The following is a 24579-nucleotide window of genomic DNA, read 5'->3' as shown; positions in this document are numbered from 1 at the left end:
AAGAAATGTGCTCACTGTAGAACTTCTGTGAACTGTAGACCCTGAAATCACACTGCCTAGATAAACCAGTATTTGAATACAGTTTTTCCAGGATTTTCAATGAATATATATCCCTTCATCAAAAAAACACAGTTGGCTCCTAGTGACTGATGGACCCCACGTCTCACTGGCTTTGAGACTATTTCTCACCTACCTGAAAAATTGACACGTATGTTTCCTATTTCTTTGACTATTTTTATAAAACCATTTTATTTCCACACCTGAACACCTTATTCAACCCTTATCCCACACTGTCAGTAAAGTCTTTAAAAAAAAAAAAAGTTTCTTAGTAGTTCCAAATTCTTAACGAACAAAGGCCCCTGTGCTCAAGGGACGGGAGGTGAATAGATTTCCTACTCGAACGACCAGGTTGCTGCGACCAAGAAACCGTTTTCCCTTTGTGTAAAAGAAAAAAAAAATTGGGATTGCCGTAAAACGATCCCTTCAAGTTCTGATATTCCCCGTTACAGCTAGGCCAGGTCCAGGAGGCCGTGTTAAAGCGGTAGAAGCGAAAGGAAGGCTGGTAGGGCTACAGGTTTGGACGTCGATGAAGACCGGCGGAAAGACCAACCTTGGTTTAGCTTAGTTTAGGTTCCTCGCTGATTGCCTTCGGAATAAATTTTGTTAGGCGGCGACGCGGACACCTTTGCTCCGTGGTGATTGGCTCGCGGCGGGGGCCTCGCGTTTGTCCAATATGGCGGCGCCCAGTGGCGGTGTGAACTGTGAGGAGTTCGCCGAGTTCCAGGTGATGGGGTTTTCCTCATGTGGCAGGCGTGTCCCTCCTTTTGTCCCCGTACCCTGTTCCCTGCTGTGGCCTGGGAGGGAGTGTGGACTAGTTATGGAAGAAGCGGGCAGTTCAAGGCTCCTTTTCCCACCCATTGGAGGTCATGGGGGCGCGGGCTTGGCGGTAGAGAGCGAGGCAGCTCCTTGGGGGTCATGGTTCTCATTGCTGCGCCCAGACCTTGACTAACCGCCTGGGGAAACTCCAGGTGGTTCCGAGGTGCTAAAACCGAGCTTGGGCCGGGTGGTATGGATTGTAACAGCCTTTTAAGCCACCCCTGAACGCAATTCCTAGCCTCTGTGGTCCCCCTCCTACTTTTAAGTAGGGAAGAAAGTGAAGAAAGTGAAGGAGAGCTTATTTGCTTGGTAAAACAAAACAGAAAAAACTTAGTAAAAGTTTTACTATTTTGGTGGGGCAGAACGTTTGGAGCCTAGGAGGGGCTATTAATTTTAGTACCTGCTGTGGTGATTTTGCCTTCCTAACAATTAGAGGAAATGTAACATTTAAGGAAAAGGCTGTATCTTTTATATATATATTCGAATACCAGAGGTCTACGGCTAATATCAGGCTGTAAATTAAAGAACAGGCGTCTGGATTCTAGCTAAGTTGCTATGAAAGTTATCTGTTCCAATGTAGGCATAAACGTGCTGCTGTCTAGATAAAGACTTGAATTTAAAAAATCATGACCTTACAAATGTTTAATCAAAAATAATGAAAAATAATTTCAAGTATCACAGATCTGTCTGTAGGAAGTTTTGTGCTATGAGCCATTTTTCAGGGAGTGATATTCTTGAAGATAACCTCAACAGACTGAATTAGTATTTGGCCAAAGAAGTTCTTGTGGGGTCTTTTCCACCATTACTTGAACCCTCTTCATTCTTCAGCTGCTCCTCAGATTAGATCAGCACAACAGCAGCCAATTTCAAATGTGATCAAAATGCCCGACAAATACAGATACTTGTAAAAGTCTTAAATAAGATGGAAAAAGACCATTAGAATATAAAGTATATGGAATATTTAAGGTTAACAGGACCGTTTGTGGCCTTGGTCTTTCACATTAGTACTATGACTTGACTTGAGTTAATGAGCTCAAATAACTGAGCAGTGACAGCTTTAAGGTTTATTAGAATGAGTGCTGGTTAGGAGTTAGATGATTGGGGTTCTAATACTGCTTCTGCCTTTAACAGCTTTGGAACCTTGAGCTAATTGCTTAGCCCTTAAAAATAAACTTTCAAATCTGTAGAATAAGATTATGTTAGGTAACATTTAAAACTGCTTCCATCTCTAATTATTTGAATCTCTAAAACTGAATTTCTTTAAGTTTTTATTTATTATTTATTTATTTATTTGAGAGAGATTGTGTGCAAGCGGGTGGAGGAGTGGAGGGAGAGGGACAAATAGACTATGCGCTGAGCATGGGCTTTGGCCAGTGGAGGAGCTCGGTCCCAGGACCCTGAGATCATGACCTGAGCTGAAATCAAGAGTCGGACACTTAACCAACTGAACCACCCAGGTGCCCCTCTAAAACTAAATTTCAAAGGTTCTCTGTTAAAATACCCAACAGTGCTTAAAAAACACTTGCATTTTTCTTTTGGAAATCACATAAGATGTGAGGGGGGCAAAAGCTAATTACACTTTGTAGAACCATTCCATTCACAGAAAAATGTAAATAAAAAGTTCATAAAATGAATTTCATTAGTGAAACCTGGGGCAAGTTTTTAGATAGTTTTCCTAGGGCTTTTCCAAGTGTGTGGTTTATAATGGAGAATACCATGGGTTAAAAGTCAGATCTGGTTTTCCAGAGCTGCCTTGGCATATCATTTAACGTCATTGTAAATAAGTATAAGAACATTTGCCCCAACCATGTCAGGCACACATGAACATAAGTGAAGGTACTGTAAAATGTAAAAATTTAGTATAACATTTAGGTTTAGATGAATTGGGTAAAATTATAAACTGTGGTTAATTGACCTACAGCTTCTCAATTAAAGTTAGTATTTTTTAAAGCTATGAAACCGTTCCATTTTGTATGTAAGTACCCTAAATGTGAAAAGCACTGCACTGAATACTGTGGAAGAGAAATAGGAAATCATGTATTTTTATTAAAAAGATTTAGGTACTTTAGAATTTTATTATGAAAATGTTCAAACAGTATAGAGAAGTTGAATCTTACAATGAACACTTATGTACATCTAGATTCCAAAATCAGTGACTTGCTGTATTTACTGTATTATATCCATCTCTCAATATAGTCATCAAGTCACCTTTTTTTAAAAAAATATTTTATTTATTTGAGAGAGAGAGAGACCACGAGCAGAGGGGAGAGGGAGAGGGAGAAGCAGACTCCCCGCTGAGCAGGGAGCCCAATGGGGGGCTCAATCCTAGCACCCCGGAATCATGACCTGAGCCACAGGCAGAGGCTTAACTGACTGAGCCACTGAGACACCCCTGCCTTTTAATTTATTTTATTTTAGTTTAGTTTATTCATGAAAGACAGAGAGTTAGAGGCCGAGGGAGAAGCATACTCCCCGTGGAGCAGGGAGCCTGATGCAGGACTACATCCTAGGACCCTAGGATCACAACCCAAGCCGAAGGCAGACACTTAACCAACTGAGCCACCAAGGGCCCCCCCTTTTTTATTTTTTTGATGCATTTCAAAATAGGTTACAAACATCCATATTAACTCCTAAACATGTCACTATTCATATCATTAACTAGAATTCAATATTTGTTCATTTACATTCTGTAAAATTTGCATGCAATGTAATGCACTAGTCTTAAGCGTACCATTCTTTTTGACGTTTACATATACCTGTAATACAAACCTCTGCCAACATAGAGAATAATACCGTCACCTCCAAAAGTTTCTCATGCCCCTTCCCAGTCAATCCCTGCCCATATATCCCTCCTTCTCCCCTCTTACAATTACTGTCCTGATTTTTCTCCATGTAGGTGCATGTTTTAAAGCTTAAGAATTTTCAAAGTATTTGAAGTTTTGCAATTCTTATTTTTCTGTTATAAAAGTTAGATTAACACTCCTGGAAAATATGCTGTTTCTAAAATGAAATAAAATCCATGGGGCGCCTGGGTGGCACAGCGGTTAAGCGTCTGCCTTCGGCTCAGGGCATGATCCCGGCATTACGGGATCGAGCCCCACGTCAGGCTCCTCTGCTGGGAGCCTGCTTCTTCCTCTCCGACTCCCCCTGCTTGTGTTCCCTCTCTCGCTGGCTGTCTCTATCTCTGTCAAATAAATAAATAAAATCTTAAAAAAAAAAATCCAGAAGAATGTTTAAAATTGAGTGTCTAGGATTCCATTTGAACACTCATTTAGCAAGAATTTATTGGATATTGTATTAGTCTGCTAGGGGTGCCATAACAAATTCCACAGACTGGGTGGTTTAAGCAACAAATTCATTTTTTCACAGTTCTAGAGGCTCAAAGTCCAGGATCAAAGTCCTGTCAGAGTTGGTTTCTGGTTCACCGTCTCTTCCTGGCTTGCCTATTGCAGCCTCATTGCTGTGTTCTCATATGGCCTCTTTGTGCACAGAGAGCGTGAGAGATCTGTGGTGTCTCTTCCTCTTACAAGGATACCAGTTCTGTAGGATTAGGGCTCCACCCTTACGATCTCATTTTACCTTAATTACCTATAGGCTCTAGCTCCAAATACAGTAATGTTGGGGGTTAGGGCGTCAATATACAAATTTGGTGTTGGGGGGACACAGTTCAGTTCATAACAGATACTTGTTAGGTACCAGGCACTTGGGGAGACTAAGTGTACAGAATATAAAATAAGGAACGTAATGCAAGCAAGGATACAAAACGTGTAGAAGATATTGAGAGTATGAATAAAATGCTGTCACAGGTCGGAGAGAAATAAATCAAGAAATGGTAATTAAGTTGGGCCTTAGGTGGGCAGGACCAGGGGAATTCTAGGTAGAAGGAACAGTATATAGGCAGAAAATTTTATGTATTTGGGGGAAAGAGCCAGTCAGTATTGCTGGAATTCAGGATTTGCCCAGGGACACATTGGGATTACACAAAAGATTGGAACCATATTATGGAAGGCCTTGAAAGCCAAGTGAGATTAGGGAGTCATTTTTGTCAAAGTTAGGAACATTCATCAGTACTGCTACGGTCTTTGTTCATACCCTCTGAACGTGTTTGCAGTTAGCTTTGCAATATCCCTCCTTATCTGCAGTCATTGCTTTCTCCAGTATATCCCCCTTCAATCTAATCTTCATACTACTATGGCTTCATATTGTTATCTTCTGAATTTTAGAATCTGAACCATGCATCTAATTTCAGTCTTCTGTGACTAGGTCTAAACTACTTAACATGTCATACAAGACCTTTTAAAACCCAGTCCTAAAGTCTTCTTAGTTATATCTCTTACCCTCCCTTATTCATGTTTCTCTCTCCTAACCACTGCCACCTCCAATACACATTTTAACTCTTCTGTCCAGCCACGTAGGCTTAATTTTCCCTAAACACATCAAGCTCTTTGTCATTTCTGTGTTTTTTCCCCCACTCTTGCCAGCCTGAATTCCCTTCTTCCTGACCCTCTCTCCGATTCATTTCATATATCACCTAAATAAATATCAACTAAGTATTCTTTCCCAGAATGTGTAAGTCTTGATATTTCTGTCAGGAATATTTATTTATTTATACACAATTGATTTTGGTAATTAGGTATGGATGAAATAGTCTGTTTTCTAACTTTAAGGATGGTTCCTTTTACAACATGTCCAGCTGCTGTCTGAGCTGGGGGTGCTAGGTGTCAGAGGACTCTGGCAGTTGCAGGCAAGTCTCTATTTCTGGTGTGAGGGGAGCACAGTGTGAGCATTGCTATAAAAACGTGGTTTGAAGAACAAGGTCTTTTTTTTTTTTTTTAAAGATTTTATTTATTTATTTGACAGAGATAGAGACAGCTAGCGAGAGAGGGCCACGCAGGGGGAGTGGGAGAGGAAGAAGCAGGCTCATAGCAGACGAGCCTGATGTGGGGCTCGATCCCGTAACGCCGGGATCACGCCCTGAGCCGAAGGCAGACGCTTAACCGCTGTGCCACCCAGGCGCCCCAGAACAAGGTCTTTTTGAAAAGAGCACCACGTGAATGGAATCTACTGCTGGGTACCTTTAGGCAAAGAATGAGGAGGGAAAAGCTTAATAAATTCCAGATAATTCTTTGGAGTACATTTTTATTTTATTGTCATGTAATAGACTTTTTACCACTCCCCGTGTACCCTAGAAGCTCCCCAAAATAATAAAAGGAATTTACCTGAGGATTAACCTTAGGGGTAGAGTGTAGTATAATTATAGGGGCAATAGGAAGTTTTCTCTATCCCTCCCTACTAAATATGGGCACTCCTTCAGTACCAAAATTGGCTTCTGAGAGGAGGAGATTTTCACCCCACAATTACAGATAGGACATAAAATGCAATTCCAAGTAAGTGTCTGAATAATTTTAAAGGGCCAGCCTAAAATGAGAGATTCATGATATATCAGAATCTGGTTTATTGTGTATGATGTCTGCTCAGGGGTGTCTTCTGTATATTTTTTTAGTGAATTTGTGAGAGAAAGGGAAGGAGGATGCCGTTGGAACCAGGCATCAGATAGGTAGTTAGTATATCCTTGTGAATAATAACACATGATTTAATGGCAGCACTTTGGTGTCTGTGTTAGCCTTCATTTGCTTTCAGTCTGTGAGGGCCACTCAAGCTTTTCTCTAGACCCTTTGGGAGTTGCCTTAAGAGCTCTGGCACTTTTTACACTGTAAAGAAATGTATACCTAGGGAGGTGGTTTATAGTTCCTTCCCTTCTGCCTTAGTGGTTTTGAAAGAAATTCCTTTCTGAATCTTACCCCCTTTCCCCTTATGTTTATTTTTTTAGTATCTTTTCTGTGACATTTAAGAATAGCTTATAGTTCTCAACAGTCCCTGAACAAGTGCATTATCAGTTTAGAAATTGTCATTATAGTTTCTTGAATTCAGCACTGCCCGGTAGAACTGTGATGGTGGAAATTGGTGCCATCCACCAGCAACATATGGCTCTTGAGCACTTGAAATGTGGCTAGTGCGACCGAGGAACTAAATTTTAATTTATTTAATTTTAATTAAAATAACCTCATATAGCTAGTGCCTACCATATGAAAAGTCAAGCTCTAGATCATATATTGATGATTCTTTAGCACACTGAGAATTGACATATTTGAAAATCCACAGTTGTAGGTTCCATTGGTAACACTGAAATTACCTAGTTAATGTAGATTAATTCCCATTGCTGTATAAAGGAACTTAACATTTATGTCCACATTGTTTTAATGGAGGGGAATTTGGCTATATAGCTAGTGATCAGACTCAAAACTGGTTAAAGTTCAGAGTAAATAAAAATTCCAAGGAATGTCAAGCTTTGTAATCGTTTACCTGGATTGCTGTGTTCATCTCCTAACTGATCCTTTTGCATCTACTCTTGCTCCTATGTAATTCATTTTCCGTATTTTAATACTTAGCAATCGTTTCAGAGTACGAATTTGATCATGTAACCCCACCATACTTAAACACTTCTTTGGTTCTCCATTCTCTCAGGAAAAAGATTAAAATCCTGTAATATGACCTATAATGGTGGGCTTCATTTTACACTTCATTTTACACTGTGTTTTCTCTTACTCTGTGTACACAAGCCACATTAACTTTCAGTCCATTAAACATTCTATTCAAATGACTCTTAATAAAACCACCCAGGATTTCTGTCCTGCTAAATCTGAAAATTAATTTCTGTTCACATCTTTCTTTGACTTCCAAGTAACATTCAACACAAGTGACCATTCCCTCCTTGCAACCTTTCTTCTGACTTGTGTGATTTCACAGTTTTTCTCCTGTACTTTAATTGCTAGAGTTCTTTCTTGACCCCTCCCCCCATTCCCTACAGTCTCCCTCAGTGATCTCTTCTCATCTCATGGCTTTAATAACATCAGTGTGTTAATATAACTCTAGCCTGGTTCTGTGTCAGACTGGTATTTTCAACCTTCTATTCAACATGTCTACTCAGATATTTAATAAACATCTCAAACTTACCACGTCCAGAACAGAACCTTAAAAAACTTTTCTGTGTGCAAAATTTCAGTCCTATCCAAAAGGAGAGTTGCTATCATGAATTGCTACATACCCAACAATCAATTCATGGCTACTCTTTGTTTCATTTATATTCTATCACTCATCTCGTTCTATCCAGATTATTTTGCAGCACACCCCAGATACCTCATCTTTTTTTTCTGTAAATATTTCAGTCCGTGTCTCTAAAAGATCGTAATTTTAAACACAATGCCAGTATCACATACAATTAACAATAATCCTAAGTATCATCAAATATCCTGTGCATCATAACAGAACCTTGATCTTCTCATTCCTTCCAAATCTCTTCCTCCCCCAGTCTCTCCCCAACATCAGTTAATGGCACTACCATCCATTCAGTTGCTCAGGCCTCAAAGCTAACAGTCATCTTGTTTTCTTTTCTCATCCTTACCACCAATTCATCAACAAGTTTTATCCACTCTATTTTCAAAATATATCCAGAATCCAGCTTTCTCTTGCTAACTTGACTGCTACCTCTCAATCAAACTATCTTTATCTCCTGCCTGGACCACTATAGTAGTCTGCTGTATAGTCCCCCTGTTTCCATTCTCTTCTCTATAATTCATTCTCCACATAGAGGTGAAGTTATCTTTTAAAAAATTAATCATGTTTTATATTCCCTTGCCTAAAACCCTGTTTCCTTTAGAACAGAATCCTTAATTGTTTCCCTGGTCTCTGTTGTCCCTCGTTTTCTGGTCTTTCTGACCTCACCTAACACCACTTTCTCCCATATTCACTCCCAGCCCACTTGCCTTGTTTTAGTTCTTCATATACCTCTAAGTTTGTTCTTGCCTCATCATTTTGACTTACTTCCCCAGGTGTTCTTTTAGTTGGCTCTTTCGTATCATTCAGTTCTCCGCTCACATGCTGCATCCTCAGGCCTTTCTTGATCTCCCTATCTAACGTGCTAGCCTCTCAGCCCCACTGTCATTCTTTATCCCATTACCTCAGTTTGTTTTCTTTTTCATAGTATTATTCAGTACGAAAATTATCTTGCTTATTGTCTGTCTCCCCTTACGAGAATTTTGCTCCCAGAGAGCAAGGACCTTTTCTGTTTTATTCACCACTGTAGCTCTGGCATTCAGAGTGGTGCCTGACACATACTAGACATTACCAAATGTTTATTGAATGAAGAGTGAGTTAGTAAATGAATTGTGCTGTGTTCTAACTGCTGCGTATGTTTAAAGAAGAAAGATTGCTGAGGACTCTCAGTCAAGGAAAGCTTTATCTAAAAGGTATAATTTAAACCTCAGCCTCAGCAGATCATTTCAATTTAGATAGGGGAAAAGAGAGATTTTTAAAGGAGGTGGCGGCGGCTGCTTCTTCTTTTTGAATAGTCAAGTTGTAGGTGCTGAGGTTGGCAAGGAAGGTCCCTGTCTGCTGCTACTACTGCTTACCTGGTTTTTGACATTAAATGGTGCTGCCACCATTTGTTTGGAATTTGCCGCTCAGACACATATATCCTCCATTATACAAAAAACATTTAAAGTAGTGGTTGCTTAGTAAATATGTTGAGATTATCCCTTAAGAATTCCAGTTTATAGAGAATAATACTATTATTGACAAAAATAGAAAGATACAGGAAGAGTGGGTAAGATAGTGAAGTTGGTTTTAGACCTGACATTTGCCTGTGTCTTACTAGTCTAAATTATGAGCCTTCTATAAGCTGTTTAACTTCTAGATTGAGATCTTAAAAAAGGCCATTAAATTACTAATTGAAGATTAATGGACTGATAGGAACAGAATCTAAACTGCAAATTTAGACCGGATGGCTTAAATGGTTATTATAATTGGAAATACCTAAATATTCATTATTGGGGAAGTGGTCTTACAGGTTATGATACCTCTACAGGGTCTTTATGCAGCTATTAAAAATGTCTTCAAGGCACTTGTAGTAACAAGGGCAAATTGCTCATGGTATAATGTCATAAAGCAGGACTTTAGAGTGTTACAAAGGACCTCAAGTTTATAAAAATATTCATAGATATGTACAGAAGAAACTAAAGGTACATCTTATAATATTAATAATGATTAACTGTGGATGATTTTTGTTTGTAAGTTTTTCTAATTTTCCTAAAATGACTATGTAATACTTTAATCATAATAAAATCTTTTACTTTAACAAATGGATGAAGAAAGAAATGAAGAAGTTGGTTTCAGTCATGGATTTCAGTTTGGCAAAGGAAAGAAATGGTTGGTATATTGAAGGAGACGAGGCAGAGGATCAACCCAAGTTGATTTTAATACACTTTAATATTGACTTAACTTGTTGGGGTTTTTTAATACATATATTTCTAGTATTATATACTTCAGTTTTTCTGATGATTTTTCCAGTCATGTTTTGCTTGGCTAGGGGGCAGAGAGGAGAATTTAAGAAACAAAAAGAAAAGAAAAGGGTTCTAGAGTTTGTGTTTTCTGGAGTTGGAGTGTAGCTGATGCCCAGCCTTTCTCTAGTGACAAGTGAAAAGAAGTACCCTAATCAAAATGTAGAGAGAAGGGACTATCCTGGGTAGGTATACTTACCAGCGTCTTTCTAAGTCCTCTGCCCTTCTGGTATTATTTTTCTTTTGGTTGGTTTTTTGAGAGTTGGAGCCTTTTTAGGAGGAAAAGATCCTTGGGAAATGAGTAGGGTCACTAAGAAAAGTTTAAACTAATTTCTATTTGTTCTAAGAACAAGAAATCCATGAAGAGGTTTGATTCCTTCTCAAACAGCATGCTTTGTTTTACTTGTTTTTGTTACAAAAATAATACGCAATCATAGTAAAAAGCTAAAAAAACAAAAAGACTAAAAGGTTAAAAGTTACTTTCTACAAGTGAACCACTACTGAGTTTTCTTGTGTATCTTTACAGAGTTTTTCTATCTAGCACCACATTTTAGAATGATAGACAAAGAGGAAATAGAGCAAGCAATTATGCTGGATTGTTTGGGACAATTTGAGGTAATGGAGTTCAGTAGAACCCTTTATTGGCTGTCTGCTGGGGATGGAAAGAGCACACACAGTTTGCTAAGCACTGTGTCAGCAGGTGGGGTTTAAAAGTGAGTAAAACAATCTTGACCCTTGAGATGGTTACATCTAAGCCAAGGAAACAGAGTTGGCGCCCATTCTTAGAATTACTATTACATAACCTACTATTGTAATAAAGGTCTTCCTGTGGTTGCACTAAATTTAGCATGGTTTCTCTACTCCTAACTTACAAAGTTGTAAAATATCCAAGAGCTTATATATTTTTTTTTGTTTGTTTAAATGTTTCTTTTTTATCACTTAACTTTCCATTCAGGTTATTATTCTTTTATTTTAAACATATATAGGAATTACTCAAGGTGATGAGGACGATTGATGACAGAATAGTACATGAATTAAACACTACGGTTCCAACAGCTTCCTTTGCAGGGAAAATTGATGCAAGCCAAACCTGTAAACAACTTTATGAGTCTGTAAGTGTATCTTTTGAGTCTTTTGTGCTTCCTTTATGCCTTTCTTTGCAGGCAAAATAAGAAACCAATTGACATATAAACTGGATAAAAAGTATGACATCTTCATGTTTTCTTGCCTACATCTGAGGGTGTGTATAAGTTTTGATCTGGTTGTTACCAGCTAAAGAAAATGTGTGATCTTATGCACAAGTCTGTGAAAAGACCGTTCTAAGGAATCAGAGCAGTAGTTTTTTTGGCCCCTTCATGGGTGGCCTTTAACTTAAGGAAACCTTATGCACCAGGGAATGAAGGAGAGAGTGAGACAGTCAAGTAAAACAGTGAAACAAGAGCAAGGGCTTTGAATGAATCAATCCTAGGAAGCCAGACACCTGATACAATGAAGAATTAAAACCCTTCACACTTTCTGTATCTTTTTCCCTCAGTCTTCAGAAAGGAGAATAGAAGCACTTGGTAGTTGGGAGAGAAGCCACAAATAATTTGTCCTTTCCTGAGGCTTTGGTTTCTCAAGTACATATTTTTTCATTGCCTCTTAAAGATTCCCTTTATGTCTCTTTGTAATTTCCAAAAGCAAAAAGAAATAATAATGAAGCTAAGTATTTTTTTTATAATTTATATATATCTTTTCATTAACTTGGAAGCTAATGTTGAAATGGCATTTGCTTCTTTAGCACAAGATTACTATTTGGATTCTTGTAAAGAAGGTATTACTTAAAACCTAAATTTTATTTCTCAAGTATGAAAAAAAAAGTCAGTTTTGGATAAGCTTATTCATATCAATTAAATTCAAAGCATTAATAATTGCTGATATTTTTATTCTGCTTTTTTATGAAAGTATTTCATTGAGTGGTTAGGTAATTCTTGTGGCTTGAAAATTCTAAGGTTGTGGGCTTTAATGAGTAGAATCCAGTATTGGGAGTAGGGAGCCAGAATCCAAGCCCTAATTTATTTTGATGTTTGACAATTCACTTTGTTTCTTTGGGTAGCTCTGTCTGAAGAACTAGAAATTTATGATCTCACTACCCATTTAATCTCTATAATCTATTCAGTTGTTTCCATTTACAATCTTGTTATTAACTCGAAGATTTATAGTGTAGGGATTAACGACATGGATTCCACATCTAGATTGAAACCTACCTGTGCTACTTCCTAGCTGGTAACCTTGAACATGTTACATAACTTTTTGCCTCAGCTTCCTTATTTGTAAAATAATATCATAATAGTACTAGTTCATAGGGTTGTTAGAGGCCTAACTGAGGTAATATGAGGTGCTTACCGTACTAAAGGTCTTACATATAAATGTTTGCTGCTTCTATTACTGTTGTTGTTCTTCCTTATCCCTTTGTTGAACCAGGATACTCTTGCATACTAGAACCTTTTGTTTTGGATATTTAGGATCTTTCTGTTTGGGATATTCTTAAGTATGTGTTTGGGTTTTGCTCTGTCTGTACCCTAAAGGGCTCCAGCAACATGACCATCAGAGAAAGGATGGTTTATCTAGTAGTTTTGTGCCAGTGATCGAGCCTGCAGCAGAGTGCCCATGCTAAGAAGTCCCATTGAGTTCCCTTAAATATTGTCTTAGTTAAGAGTGGAACTCTGTAAAACGTCCAGGTTGTTTAAGGTCACCTTGACTTTGTTTAGCCCCAACCCTTCCTTCTATAGTTGAGGAAGGAATGTTCGTACTCTCTAATGATAATACTTCTTCATAGCAGATGATCAGCAAAGTTATTATGAAGCACTAATTGTAGAAATTCCACATCTTAAAAGTATACTCTTAATAAAAATAATTTCAGCGAGATACCCTTATTAGACCATATTCCCTTGAATCTATGAAGTTTTTCTAGCTGTACATTCTTTAGTCTCAAGATAAACATAAAAATCAATGCTGAACCTTAAAAAGTCTGTGAACTTGGAACAGTGCTTTACAAATGCAAAACTATTATTGGTGTCACAGTGATTGATTTAGGGTAATTCTTAAAGGTATCTCCTTAATATAATGAATTTTTGGAATATATTTTTAAATGATATGTTTCCCCTTGCATCTTTTTGTCAGAAGTTCTAGAGGAAGATTTAAAACAAAGTGCCATGACAAAAACTTAGTAATTTTTATTTTGTTTTTAATGATAGTTAAACCAAGGGTCATCATCAGGGTTCTAAAACAAATGATGTTTGGGAAATTAGAATTTAGTGTAGAGTTAATTTAAAATCAACCTTTGTTCTGGAAAAAAAAAATCAAAAAACTATAATCAGGAAAACTGTTGGCATTGTTTTCCTGAAAGGCAGAAGACATTGTTTTAAAATAATGGTTAAAAGATAGAGTAGGTGAAAATTTGACTAAAAGAACTTCTTAGAGTTTTGGTGAAGTAAAATAAAACTGGGAAGTCCTAGGTAGACCCGTTAGACTAGTTTTGAATCATTTTCCTGCCCCATCCCAAATGCCTTCATTTCAGAATTGCTTACCCCAAATCAAAGGAAGTATGGTTATGATAATGGTTATCATTCAGGAATTTTTTCCTCGAACCAAAGGCCTTGCCTTTTACCTTACCAAGTTTCTTGATTAATTTTATCTTTGTTCCTTTGACAAGCACTTTGTATATCAGGAACAATTCTCATGTGACCCAACTTCTGAAACATCTGAATTACTAATGAGCTAATAAGTCTGGTTTTGTGCTGTATTTTTCTCTGGTAAGCTTATATCACACAGTCTTATTACTAGTTATCAAGCGTCCTCATTTCTTTGACATACGTGTGCAGAAGTCCATGCATATTCCTCTTGCCAATGGCTCTTAATTCTGAATTTTGTTGAAGGATGGTCATGAAAGTGAGACTAAAATAATTGATAATACAGAGTAAAAGATGATTTGCTCAGTAATTTCTGTGGGTTCACAGTGGGGCTAATCTGAAGGAAAAGTACGCAGCTGAGGGCCAGAGGGTGGTCTTCAGCTTAGAAGTGTATCCACAGGAAAGGGGCCAAGTTAAAGAGGGGAACAGTGGATGAAAGCCCAACAAGGGAAGAAACTCTGTGGTGAGAGAGACTGAAAGGAAAGTATTGAACATTTTAATAAAATGTACACAATTTGAATTTGATTTTAAAGTGCAGATAGAAAAATGAAAATACTGTGACAGACTCCTAGTTGGTGCTAATGCAATTTCACCAATTGTTGGACATCTGAGCAGTGTATTGAGTCGAGTTACCCTTAAATTTTAGAGGTAGGAAGGATGTTAGCGATGATTTACTCATAATCCATAATTTTGCAAAAGAAGACACCGAAGCCTGGAAATACTAATTATTTAGCCAGTCTCACACAGGGAGAGCTTCTTGACTCTAACAGTGGTTGTTCTTACTCTATTTTGGGAAGTTTCCTACCCTCAATGGCTCCTTTCATTTTCTGGAATTATACCTGAAGGAGGAAACAAGTAACAGAAGCAGCATATTAGCCAATGAAATATAGGCCTTGGGCTGTCCTTGTGAATCCTAACTATTAGATGAAAAAAATTAGCATATTAGAGAAATTTGCTATAGGTGGGGCTAATGTCTATTGTTTTAATTTCCTTCTCTTCACATAGGTATGATTTATAATCAATGCACTTTTAGTGTTATTGCACTCTAGAAATGCAAAGGTTTATTTTTTCCTGATGCATATTAGACCAGTAATTCTTAACTTCAGGGTCCTGAGATGATAATTTAAGAGATGTGTTTGAGATAGCTTGTGAAGAATGGTTATAATATGATTTAGTCCTAAATTTTATATAAACATATGTATACTAGGTTATCCCTAGTATAACTATCACTAGTATAGCATTAAGATCTTCTCTCTTCAGAGGGAAGAAGGAATGATATGACATGATTACTTGGAGCAAGTTAACACCTGAATTTTAGTTGGAGGTGAATCACTTTTTTTAATGCTCCATTAATAATAATGGCAATTACATATTATTTTAGCACTTTGTTTTTCCCCTCCCCCAGATTATTGGGGTGTCATCAGAATTTGGTTATGATCATGGGAGTGTATTTGAGTCATGACCATCATACTTTGTGAATCAAGGAAGAAAATAGATGCAAATCATATTTGTTACATAAAGATGAAAGTTCTGTAAGGAATTGCCCTGCCAGATGTCTTTCAGTCAGTACACACAGTTGGTGGAACCACAGTTTTTCCGTATTAACACTTGACTGCAAAATCTTGGAAAGGGCTCTGTCTCGCCTAGATGAATGTAGCATTCTTTGTTTCTCTTTATTGTAACGAGTTGCTTCTCTACATCACTTACTTTACAATTTCTTGCACCTAGTGACAACATGGGGCTGAAAAAAACCACGAAAGGACAAAAAAAGAGAGGAAGAATAGCAGTAGTGGCCCCAGAGGTGCGTGGAGGTGGGTGGAGGGTAGAAAAACATGGCACAGGGTTGGAAAACTGGGGAGAGGAATGTAGGGAGAAGGGGCTGAAATGAAAAGCCCCTTGTGGGAAATGCAGGGCAAGGAGCGGGAAGTCCCAGAAGCATATTGAGGAGGAAGGCAACCCGACCGTGTACTTTCCACTAGGAGAGGTGCTTTCTTTGATCTGTTTTTAGGTGATTTCGCTGGTTCAGCAAAATCTTCGCTTCCAAAGATTCCGTTTTTAAAAAGTGTTTAGAAAGTATTACGTTGCTGTAACCTAAAAATAAGATTTTTAAAAGACACTAAAATGTAAAAAATTGGTGTGATTTTTCTCTTTTGTTCCTTTGTTCTTTTAGTTGAGGGAAGCTCATGCCAGCAGGGACAGAGTCATAAAAAATTGTATAGCTCAGACCTCATCAGTAGTAAAACGCCTCCGAGAAGAGAGAGAAAAGAATTTGGATGATTTAACGTTATTAAAGCAACTTAGGAAAGAACAGACAAAGGTAAGTTGAACAAGATTTACATTTCTGAGCCGTAGATTTCCAAATTTAATAAAGGCAGGGTTTTTTTTTTTTTAACGATTTTATAAAGGCAGTTTTTAATATGAAAATTTTAGAGTGAGAGATGGTCGTTACTTTTTTTTTTTTTTTAAGATTTTATTTATTCATTTGACAGAGAGAGAGAGACAGCCAGCAAGAGAGGGAACACAAGCAGGGGGAGTGGGAGAGGAAGAAGCAGGCTTCCAGTGGAGCAGGGAGCCCGATGGGGGCTCGATCCCAGGACCCTGAGATCATGACCTGAGCCGAAGGCAAATACTTAATGACTGAGCCACCCAGGCACCCCAGTCATTACTTTTTTAAAAAAATGACCAGCAGAGTAATACTTCATTTTTAGTGGGCTTTATTTTATTACATTTAGATATTAATTGCTAAGTTAATTTGCATTTCATGCATATATGCAGTGTAGCAGCTTTAGCTTAAGCATTCAGTCATATTTTCTTTCCATTTCTCTATATGTTATACTGTTAAAGATAAAAGGATTAGTACAGACCCAACACCACATCAGAAATCTAGTGAAATCATATCTGTATCAATGTTTAAAGGCTTGACTTGAGAATAAACTTTTAAAAATATATTTACATTTTGAGATTAGTTACCTCTGGTTTCATCTGTAGAAATTTGCTGAAATGCAGTACAGCTATTTCAGATTATTACCCTCTTCAGCCATAAAAATATAGTACTATTTGAATATAACCAGATATACTAGAACCTCATTATAATTCATTTCCCTACTGCAGAGAAGTTGCTATGAGTCTTTGGCCCTTTTGGACACTTTTTTGTTTCCACTTCATCTCCTATCCCTGCAGTTTTCGCTTTTAAGAAAACAGGAAGTGTCCACTGAGTGATATGTCAGAGAAAGCCTTATTTTCCCAAAGTCAGCTAATGTAGATAGGGTGTGGGCCTCAAGAGTATGATAAATAGAACAGAACTGTTTCTTTATAGCCCTTAATGGTGACATGTGAAGAAAACAGTTGAAATGTGTACCATATTTTATTATGTGGAATGCATTTCTGTCTTCCTTTTGGGGGTGGTGCTTAAAGAGTAACTTTTAATTTTGGTATAATTTCAAACTTACAGAAAAGTTGCAAGAATAGTACAGGGAACTCACATGTACCCTTTACCTGTATTCACCCATTGTTTACGTTTTGCTCCACCTCCTTTGCAATACATTCTCTCCACCCTTTTCCCTCCTCCTTCCCTCCTTTCCCTGTTTTCCTCCCCTTCCTACCACACGAAGGCATTTTTTTTCCTGAAGCATTTGGCAAGAATGTTGGGTACATGGTTCCTTTGCCCCTTATATATGTTGGTCATTACCTAGGAAGAGGGGCTTTTCCCTACGTGACCACTGAGCAATTATCAAAATCATGTCTGTGTTTTCAGCTGTCACAGTAGGTGACTTACTGATCTTTGCATGTCAGGCAAAATCCAGTATGGGATGGAATTGTGTTTTTCATTACTAAACAGTCATGAAGTCTGCCATTTGTTTAGTAGATGTAGCTAGATTTTGAAAAGGGGACCTTATCATCTCTCTCAAGCCTTTATCCTTGTAACTGCCCACAGGTGAGTATGTGCACTTGCTCAGCCATCCCGCCGATGCAGCCTGTCTTGCTGGGTATGGGATTCAGCCCCTGTCTTCATTGCTCTCTGTGTTCATGATGACTGCTACAGTCCTGTATTCCATACCTGCCCATGCATCAGGCAGTGGTGGGTTCCTCAGACAGTGAATTTATGCTGTAATAGTCATCTTACTCAGTGTTTAAGAAGTCTTATATAAAGCAGGTTAAAATCTAGTTATTTTTGAATTTTGTATTTAAAAGAGTTTTGAAGATATTGACAAAGGAAACAGCAGGGCAGGGCTATTGTATCCGAAACTGAAAACTCAGTATTTGCATGTTAAGTTAAACAAAGAGTAGAATGACTCTTGTTATTGGAGAGCAAAGTTCAGGAACCACTGAGTACTTGGGAGTGACATATCACATAATTTGGTCCGCCCTCATTTCTGCCCTTTAGTCTTTAGGGTCCAGAGAGAATCATCAGGATGACCATTGCACGGAGTAGTTTTAGAAACCAGTTAGCGAGTTCTAAAAAGTAGCTGTCTTGACTGATACTGTATAGAACTAGAGGGGGATCATGAGTAGTACTTAACCAAGTAAGGAAGCTTGAGTTTTTTTTTAAATTTTCAAGTTTGTCATGAAGATTATGGAATCAGAAAGAGAACTCTTAGAGATGATCCAGCTCTACCTCTTCCTTTTCTGAATGAGGAAACTGAGACTCAGAGATACTGACGTCCCGAGTCACAAACTAGTAAGTGGTAGAGCTGGGACTTTCTCCCTTCTCTTCTGACTCTGGATTCAGTGTTTGTACATTAAATTGTGATTGATAGTCAAATTCCGATTACTGAAGTGAACAAACCTATATGCAGAAACACCGATCTTAAAGTCCCANATTAAATTGTGATTGATAGTCAAGTTCCGATTACTGAAGTGAACAAACCTATATGCAGAAACACCGATCTTAAAGTCCCAATTCTTTCCCTGAGTCCTTAACGCAGAAGAAACACATTCCTTGCTGGAACTGTATGATTGTCACCTATTAGTGACCTTTGAAAGGAAGTTTACCAGTTTCAGACCTAGAGCCTCAAAAACAACCATCTCAGAGGTAGCATTTTGTTGGTGGCACTGAAATTGTATTAGAAGTTGGTTATAATGTCTGCAGCACTCAATAGAAAAAACATGGAGTATAAAGGCAGATAGCTCTAGGGAAGTAAATCCCATCCACAACGTGGTGGCTTTGTAAACTTGTAAATTAATTGCCCTGAAATTATCGGATTTTTATTTTGTAAGATGGAGTCGAGACTTCTTACGCTTTCATTTTTAGGGATTAGGATTAAATTATATAATGTGTGTAGGAATTTGCATATCCCTGATACACTCAGTAGTTGCTTTCCTTTCCTTTTTGAGTCTCTGGGACTCCATGTTTGTTACATTAATCCTCCTTACAGTATCTCCCAACCAGTGGTTTCCACCTTTTGTTTAACACTACTTAAGGGGGCAGGGGAGGAAGAGTACTTGAATCTTCTGTAGCAGTGCATTCTCTTTGGGTGGTTGTAATTATTCAGAGATTTTCTTATATATTGTGAAAATCTGTCTCCCTGTAACATGTGATTACTGCTCCTTAATCTTCCCTCTGCAGGTATATAGGATAAGTCTAAACCCGTTTCTGCATGACTTCCCTTTAAATATTTGAGAGCAATTAAAGACTGTCCTAGTGGCATGTTGTAACCCTGGTTTTTTGTTTGTTTGTTTTTTTTTGTCTTTTTTGAATACTTATTTTATTTATTTGAGAGAAAGACCATGAGCAGGAGGGGCAGAGAGAGAGGAAAAGAGAATTCCAAGCAGACTGTGCACTGAGCGCAGAGCCCAATGTGAGGCTCCATCTCACGCCCCTGACATCAGGACCTGAACCGAAACCAAGAGTTGGAAGAGACTTAACCAACTGTGCCACCCAGGCGTCCCTTGAGCCTGTTTTTTGACTGAGCTTGTTAATTTTTTGGCATTCAGTCCAGGCTTTGACAGAGCAGTGAAGTTTTAATGATTTCTGGTCCATGTAGCTGATTACAATCTGAAACTGAGGTCGCTTTGATGTAAGCAGATGGGCCTCTTCAGGCTTGTTTCTATATAGCACAATACTGGTTGTCAGAAATATAGTCCTTCCTCTTGTTCCTCCTGTCTATACTCTGACACTACTTCCGAGTCTAGCAAGGGAGTTTACAAGGAGCCAGTGGATCAGTATTAAGTTCCTGTCTTATTAGTGTTACATGTGCATTGCTTAAACGTCCTGCCTGAGCTCTGCTCCTGACTAGTCAGGTTCTTTGGTCTGGGTCCCTGACTCATGGTTGCCTAGATCTTGTCTAGCTCTCTGGCATTTTGTTCCCAAATCTTCTGGCCTGAGTCTTGACTTTGGCCTAAGGAAATCATCCTAGTTTAACCTCTTGGCTGCTTCGACCTGTAGCTTGTGCATTTTTCTCCTAATTTTCCTGAATATTTTCAGGCCTCCTTCCTGGAACTAGCTATCTTCTTTTCTTTTAAGTTTCTGTGACTAGAAGTGACTAGGAGTTTGATGGGCCTGGTCATCTGGGCCTGGCAGTGGAATTGGCTACTTTTCTGATGGTGTGTTTAAGTTGGCAGTTATCGAGAAAGTTAGAAAGACTTCAGTGTCTTTAGCCTCAGACCTTTGGCTGTATGCTCAAGGTGTGGAAAGCTCATGCCTTCCTAGATCTTTTGGGCCTTATGTGTTCCCCTTCTCTTCTCTGTTTTTCTTCCTGATTCTTTTTTCTCATCCAAATTAGGTTGCCACCTCCTTCTCCTTTTTAGTTCTCTGTGCTGTCTTTGCAAATCACTATTATAGAATCAGTAACTAGAACTGGAATTCTTGAGTTCAAGGACATGTGAATTTGTGTTTTTATAAATCTTACCAAATTGCCCTCCTCACTAAAAATGTGTATATCTTCTTCCATACCCTCACTAGTAGTAGGTTTTATCAGATGTACTCATTTTTAAAATTTTTTTGTCATATTATGGCTTAATTTGCATTTCTTTATACATGAGTAAGATTGTACATTTAAAAAAATATGTTTATTGGTCACATTCCTTTTGTGAAGTACCTGGATATTTGATTTTTTTTTTTTATAAGAACTCTCAAGGTGATTATAATATGCCTGAGAACCATGGCTTTAGAAGATTTAACCCCTGATTAGATATGGGGAGAATGGGCTCTGTCCAAGATCGAGCCCAGGTGATACCATTACAAAGAATGTAGCAGCAGGAGCTCCTTTTATTAGGAAACTGTGAATAGAATTTGGTTTTAGCTCTTTAATTTGAATTTTCGTAACTCTAACTTTTTTTTTTCCTTTTTACAGTTGAAATGGATGCAGTCAGAACTGAATGTTGAAGAAGTTGTAAATGACAGGAGCTGGAAGGTATAAAATAATACTGGTGCTTGTAGAGAACTATAAAGGAAACTGAACTAGCAGAGGGAAACCAAGGGAGGGGAAGTAAGGAGTGCCTTGGGGCTCTTGAGAATAGACATCTCTCATTTATAACCAACTGAAGGTTTTAACTTTGAGAAGGGGTGCAGTTGGCATTCAGATAGAGCCATCTTATAAAAAGCAGCTTTACAGTCATATGGTAGATTGTATGACATGTCGTGGTAATAGAACTGGAGACATTCTGTATGTTTCTTAATACTAATTATGGGCATACTTGTTATTTAGGGTTATTACTACTTAACTTAGAACCTTCAATTGTGTTATTTGTTAAAATTAGCCTTTTTGAGTCCTATTACTTTACATAAATTTTCATATCATTAGCTACCCTTCACAGTTGCTTGCTAACATGTTGATCATGAAACTTATTTGTACATAACTTTTCTGATATCTGATAGATAATAGGGCTTTTTATGGCTCCCAGGTTCACGTGTTCCTTATTACCACCTGCATAGTTCTGAATAGGAATTAGATTGGGGGACCAGGATTCCAGGACTTTACCTGTAGTCAAAAATCATAAAATGCTTACTTTAGTTGTATGAAATGGTGTATCTGTATATCCTTCTCTAAAAATTCAGAGATTTCCAAAGGGAAATAATCTATTAAATCTGAAGGAATGAACTGAAAATTCTCTTTCATCCTTTGAAATTGACCAACAGAATGAGGTTAAACACAGAGGTTAACTGAACACAAGCTAGAATGTCCCAGCTTGTAGAGCTATGAATAAATTGCAAAGTACAAATTGATTTTCTTTGCTGTATCACTTTTCCTTATGCCATCCTCTTTGCCAAGGTTTCATATTCCTGCCCTTTCTACCAACGTGAGAAGGTGTTTGCTACTTGAAAGAGTCTGGTGTTATTTGTTCATTTATGTCCTCCAGAGAGACAATATTTACTCTTAGGATGGGACAGGGGAAGGGTACAATGAATATCTGGTTTGAAAAACCCAGTGGAGAGGCTGATATATATCAAATGTAGGGGGAAGAGGGAAGCATTTTTATTCATTATTACTTTTTTTTTTTTTAATTATTTTTAAGTAGGCTCCTGGTAGGTGCCTGGTGTGGAGCCCAAAGCAGGGCTTGAACTCACAACCCTAAGATCAAGACCTGAGCTGAAATCAAGAGCAGGCCACTTCACCGACTGAGCCACCCTGGCACCCAAATGAAGCACTTTTAGATTTGATGCTAGTTTTAGAGAAGATATGTTTCATCCAGTCTACAAAAACTCAGGTTCCCTACTTACTTGATTGTAAAAAAAGAAAATGTAGCTATGTTGCAGCAGGTCAGCAAAAGTGGTTAGGAAGGCATTTAGGAAAAGGATTTGGAGAAGTTTGGCCAAGTCATATATATCATCCCACCCGGGGTGCCAAGGCCACTCAAGTGAAGCCTCCCCCCATCTGAACATTGGGAACTTAAGGGAAATGTCAGGGCTGGGAACTGACAAGAGATGAGCTATAAGATGAAAGGGCCAGAAAGAGTCCATGTAATTTCTACATTTTTTTTCTTTTAATTGTGAGATAAGACATATCAAAGAGTATGTAACATGTAGAATTTAAGGAATGTTAATAAAATGAACATTCATGTATCTACCACCCAGCTTAAGAGATTGAATAATACCCAGTCTCATGAAAGCTCCTATGTAGATTTTTCTTTTATTTTTTTATGGTAGTCAGCAGTGGCCAATATCGTTTGTTTTGTGTGTTTTATTTTGGTTTTTAACCTTAAAAATGATTTCTTCCTTATATCAATGAAGTATGAGGGCAAATTCTAAGAAGAAATTCTTTTAGGTTTTTAAATTTTTTTATTTGGACACTTAAAATTTTTAGGCATGATTAAAATCTTTTAAAAATATTAAGTGAGTATTACCTGGGTGGCTCAGTCGTTAAACGTCTGCCTTCGGCTCAGGTCATGATCCCAGAGTTGTGGGGTTCCTTGCTCAGCCGGAAGCCTGCTTCTCCCTCTCCCATTCCCCCTGCTTGTGCTCCCTCTCTTGCTGTGTCTTTCTCTGTCAAATAAATAAAATCTTTAAAAAATAGTAAATATTAAACGAAATATGGTAAAAATTCTGCTTCTCACTCCTCCTTTTCGGCCACCTCCTTTCCTTTCCTTCTGAAACGATGGTACATGCTTTTAGATATTTGCACCTTTTCTAATTTTATGTATGTGTGTGTGTATTTGTCACATCTATGAAAGTGTACTGCCCACACTTTTTTTCTTTAATGTATCTTGGAGATCTTTTCAAATCAGAACATACAGAACTTCCTTATTCTTTTATTTGCATTATATTCCATTGAATGGCTATACCAAAATTTTTATTTAACCCAGTTCCATATTGACAGACAATAATAGAATGTTCTTTTAACATTTATGTTATGTTATTTGTTTAGATTTTTAGGAAGCAAAGTAAACAGAACAAAACATTTTATAAATTTACACCATTTAGCAAAGACTGATCTCTCTTCAAGTATACCTACTTGTGAAAAGGATCCGGTACTCATTTGGAAAATCACAACAGATATCTAAATAAAATCTACATTATAAAAAGAGGGGGGAAAAACTTTATCTTAAACCACTTTAGATATTTTTTTCTAACTGTCCAAAATACATCCAGAATATGTAATGAAAATGATTGTTAGTTACTATTATTAAATAAGCTAGCTTGTGATTTTTTTCCTTGAATAATATAAATTTTATTAAAAAATCAAAATTATCTTATAAATGGATATCAAAGTCTTTTGTATTCTTAGTGCCTGTGAGTCAGTTTGAACTCCTGAGGAAAATTCTCTGTTCTCTAAATCTGTTGACCTGGGATAAAAATGGTTATATCGTCCTGAACCATGCAAAATTTAATTTAGTTCTAGGCTTGATTTATACAAGGTGACTCAACGACTTTTGTTTCTGTTTAAATACCTTAGGTGTTTAATGAACGCTGCCGAATTCACTTCAAGCCTCCAAAGAATGAATAAAAAGATACTTTTTTTAAAAAAGGACTGGGACATCTCATAAGAGCTAAGCATGACAGACATCAACAAGGTGGGCTTCCTAGGATGATTTCTGAGCCAACAGTCCAAGACCTTTTGTTGATTTCAGCCCCACTTAGCCAAGACCTTAAGTACAAATAATTCTGATAATTATGGAGAAATCACCTGCTATTTTATACTGATTCTGTGAAAAAAAAAAAAAGTTTTGTAACTATTAAAATAATTTTCTGACTCAGTGTA

The 24579-nt window shown here is 37.7% G+C and overlaps 1 protein-coding gene across 3 annotated transcripts; it reads left to right on the top strand.

Annotated features, from left to right (window-relative positions):
- Positions 1-637: 637 nt before the first annotated feature.
- CCDC58 (coiled-coil domain containing 58) lies at positions 638-24579 on the top strand. 3 transcript variants are annotated; one of them, XM_034659453.1, is made up of 6 exons: positions 638-784; positions 11258-11383; positions 15671-15743; positions 16113-16259; positions 21235-21294; positions 24274-24579. In XM_034659453.1, the coding sequence occupies exons 2-6, from the start codon at positions 11349-11351 to the stop codon at positions 24322-24324; spliced, it is 366 nt and encodes a 121-aa protein (XP_034515344.1). In that variant the 5' UTR covers positions 638-784; positions 11258-11348; the 3' UTR covers positions 24325-24579. The 3 variants fall into 3 exon arrangements, with proteins under 3 accessions (XP_034515344.1, XP_002927272.1, XP_034515349.1); XM_002927226.4 differs by lacking the exon at positions 15671-15743; XM_034659458.1 differs by lacking the exons at positions 11258-11383; positions 15671-15743 and having other exon boundaries at positions 696-784.

This window comes from Ailuropoda melanoleuca, chromosome 1 (genome assembly GCF_002007445.2).
Source record: "Ailuropoda melanoleuca isolate Jingjing chromosome 1, ASM200744v2, whole genome shotgun sequence".
NCBI lineage: Eukaryota > Metazoa > Chordata > Mammalia > Carnivora > Ursidae > Ailuropoda > Ailuropoda melanoleuca.
Note: the sequence above shows the minus strand (reverse complement) of the source record. Positions and strands in the feature narration are given on the sequence as shown.